The following is a 3,611-nucleotide window of genomic DNA, read 5'->3' on the forward strand; positions in this document are numbered from 1 at the left end:
CCCCCCTAGCTCCGCCCCTGAGAGCATCGTTATAGTAGAAGATACATTTGTATGCCGCAAAGACAACAGAGTCCTTATCGTCTCTCAAAATCATGCTAGAGCCCGCTGAACCGTCCTCTTTACAGAAGGAGCGGTCCACTAACAGTGCCATCCAGCCAGGCAGTGGGAATGGCCATGGCTGCGGCGGTTGCTCCGGCCTGGGCTTTGGTGGCTGCTGCTACGCAAACAATGGTGTTTTTCCTTTAATTATCTCCTCGAAAGAGAGCTGTTGAACTTGGTTTAACGAGTTGAGATGGCTACTCAAGAACAAGCAGGACGCCTCCATTGGAGGGATTGATTTGCCATGAATAAATTGGTCAATAGACTCCCTCCGTCCCATAATATAAGAGCGTTATGGGGCGGAGGGAGTAGCATATAATTTTAACAATTAGTTTATGATGGTCAAGTCTGCATGTAAAATACAAACTTAGTTCGTCCTCGTGCACAAATATAAGATGTTCTTTTTTTGTGGGCAAAATATAAGATGGTTAATACGTCCCAAACTTTAGATCAAAGTAAGACATAGGCCTCGTGGTAGGCCCACATATTGTTTCCCAGGTTTCACATTGATGCGGAAAGTTGAAACATGGTATTGATCTTCTTGGTTAAACGATATAAAGGATTATAAAAAAAACAAGTAATGTCTGTCACAAGCAAGCGTGCAAAACAAATAGCAATCTCTCTTGCTGTGAACCAACCTATGGTTGGATGGTTAGAGGAACAGGCGGTATCCCAGCAATGTTAAAAAAAAGCAATCTATGTGGCTTAAAAATAAGACAACACGTAGGGGAGGACTAGGGCATATATGACATGGTCCTCGTACGCTACGCCACTATAGGTATACTGTATGTATGAAGCAGGACGGCATGAGCCAAAAATGCTACACCTACTGGTTGGATACGTAAAGCTAAGAAACCTTCCATGCCTAACTAATAAATCCCCCTGAATTTCACTAAGGCCTAATTTGGTTGCAAGGGAAGAGTACCATAGGGCTCTAATCCTCCACCGGGGTGTGGGATCCTCTCCTCCTATCACGGGGAGATCACCTAGGCCGTTTGAAGGACAGTGGAAAGGGGACGAGATGACGTCCAGAAAAAACTCTAGGTTAGGAAATCGCTAGATACGCCCGCGCCAGTCGTGGCTTTTCTCCCCGACATATCTAGGTGTGGATCTCTCTCCCGGGAAAAGGAAGGGGATCGGGGCAGAATATCCCAACGAGCGAGCAACCAAATGTCGCGGCGGATCTCCCAAAACTGGTACCAATTTAGGGGAATTTGGACAACGGATGCATCCACGAACGTTTGGGGTTCAACATTGGATGGCGCCCTTTGTCGGGCAAACCAGCTCCATCTACAAGTTCAATGCATGACAAAATTGAAGGACACCACACAGACACAATAAATTCTACTTCATTCAGAGGTATTATATCTCATCGACGATGCAACATAAACTTCGCTCACCATGTCACACACAAACTAAGGGAAATCCCCAGTAATACATCTGAGAAACCCAAAGGAGCATCAAACTTAGCGAGTTCATGCGCAACTGTATTATGAGTACAATACAATCCATAAACTTCATCAGACTGTCTGAAATTTCACAAACAGCGCTTTGTACAGTTTCTGAGAATGAGATCCTAGAATAATTTGAGCCATGCCAAACTGAACCGCAACCTTCAGGTATGCCACAGAGACCATCACATGGGCTGCATAGTAGCACTTGGAGGTTTATAGGCCTTACTATCACGTCATAGCAATACCTCGCCGTCTCCATTTCTCACAGTTGCTCGCCATCCTCCTCTCCTTCTATCAGCATAAAAGGAGCAGTCCGTGGTAAATTTAAAGAACTGCTACTGCATTCTCATAATATGATGAACCAGATTATACCTAAAGGCCATTGATTTTTCTCCTTTGTCCCAAGTTTGTACATTGTCACGCAAGTGGCATCACAAAACCAGGGAAGAACCACCGGGCAGCTTTGTACATTCCCGGCGAACCACCGACGGGGCGCTGAAACAGCACCTTCCGCTCCTCCATTGAGTAGATGCCCCAAGTGCTCCTGCGAGTCCTCCTCGTTGTCATCGGCCGGCACGGAGAAGATCGCCCCGCGGGGGTGCTCGTGGAGGACCTCGAGGGCGAACAGGTGCGGGGTGGGTGTCGCTAGCCGCTCGGAGATGGTCGCCGCCCAGGACCTGCAGACGGCGGAGAGGCGCACCGACTCGAGCGGGCTGATGCAGGAGAGGATCTTCTCCGTGAGGTGGAAAGGGAGGCCGACGATGGTGCCGCTCGCGGCATCTCCGCCGTCGGCGGGTTCGTGTTGGAGAAGGGCCTTGCTTGATGGGGTGGCCGTGGGTTTGATCGGCTCCATGTGGGAGAGAGATGAGAGGAATGTGCGTTGGCGCCGAGAGATGGTGGAGGAGACGCCGGGGCTGGTGGCGGCGCTGGCCGGAGCGAGAGAAGAGAAAGGGTATCAGCCAGGGTTTGGAGCGGTGGATGCAGCTACTGGGCCGGGTCGGGATTTGGAGACGGGCTCTTATCGGAAGCTTGTTGTGTAAGGCTTCAACGCTCCGCGCGAAGTCGAGCCGTTTATATTCCTTTTCCTGTTTCTTCTTTACAGGTTTATTTCGGGTTTTTCTTTTCATTTTGATTTTAAAAAATAAAAATTAAAAATGGGATTTTGAAACAGTATTCGAAAATTTGGAAAAAAATCATGCTTTCAAAAAAGGTTCACTTTCAACAAAGTTTACCCATTTTATAAAAAAACGTAAATTTGAAAACAAATTTGTGTGTCAAAAATTGGTCAAAATATTGGCAAAGTTCACTTTTTAACTATATGGTTTTTTAATTGGAAATTAGAAAAAAAATTGCATTTAAAAATATCTATGCTTTAAAAGTATCTTCACAAATTCAGAAACTTATTTGCATTTCCTAAAGAGGTCATTTTAAAAATAATCATTTTCGGTAATGTTCATTATTTTAAAAAAATGTGTTTTCAACCAATCAAACTTTTCAAAAATATATGTTTTTATTTTCTTCAAGAACCAAATGAAAAAAGGCCACAACCGTAACCAGAGCCGCTACAGTATCCAGCTCGCTACAAGAACCGGGTCACAATATGCTAGATGGACCGACCTAGTTGGAGGACGCATGTGCGAGACATAACCAATTGGACGTAGAGAGCGTCACATAGGGCTCCCGAGTTTATTTTGGGCGCTTCTCTATGTCGCCTCACGATAGTCTGATGAAGGACTCAACACATGGGCCAGGCCTAACGACACGACAGCTCGCGCGCTCAGCCAAAGTTGAGGCACAGATGACATGGTAGCTAGCATTCTTTATTCGACGCATATATCTTCCAGTGTAGTGCTTCACCATCTACCCGCAGCCCTGCCTTTTCTGTTGGTGCTTCCACCATCGCCACGGCTAGGTGTGGCGCGACACACTTTCCACTCTTGGTCATCATGGTGGGGCCGCCATGCAGCCATCGCAACCACGAGTTGCCAGTCACCCGAGGATGTAATGAAGGGCTTGAGAGATCTAGCCAAATCTAGGATTTACGATGTGGCGCGACAC

The 3,611-nt window shown here is 46.7% G+C and overlaps 1 protein-coding gene across 1 annotated transcript; it reads right to left on the minus strand.

Annotated features, from left to right (window-relative positions):
• Positions 1-1,452: 1,452 nt before the first annotated feature.
• LOC119335365 lies at positions 1,453-2,446 on the minus strand. Its single transcript, XM_037607497.1, has 2 exons — positions 1,926-2,446; positions 1,453-1,844 (listed from the first exon to the last, which is right to left on the minus strand). The coding sequence occupies exons 1-2, from the start codon at positions 2,404-2,406 to the stop codon at positions 1,816-1,818; spliced, it is 510 nt and encodes a 169-aa protein (XP_037463394.1). The 5' UTR covers positions 2,407-2,446; the 3' UTR covers positions 1,453-1,815.
• Positions 2,447-3,611: the final 1,165 nt, after the last annotated feature.

The sequence above is a fragment of the Triticum dicoccoides genome, chromosome 7B, assembly GCF_002162155.2.
Source record: "Triticum dicoccoides isolate Atlit2015 ecotype Zavitan chromosome 7B, WEW_v2.0, whole genome shotgun sequence".
Lineage (NCBI taxonomy): Eukaryota > Viridiplantae > Streptophyta > Magnoliopsida > Poales > Poaceae > Triticum > Triticum dicoccoides.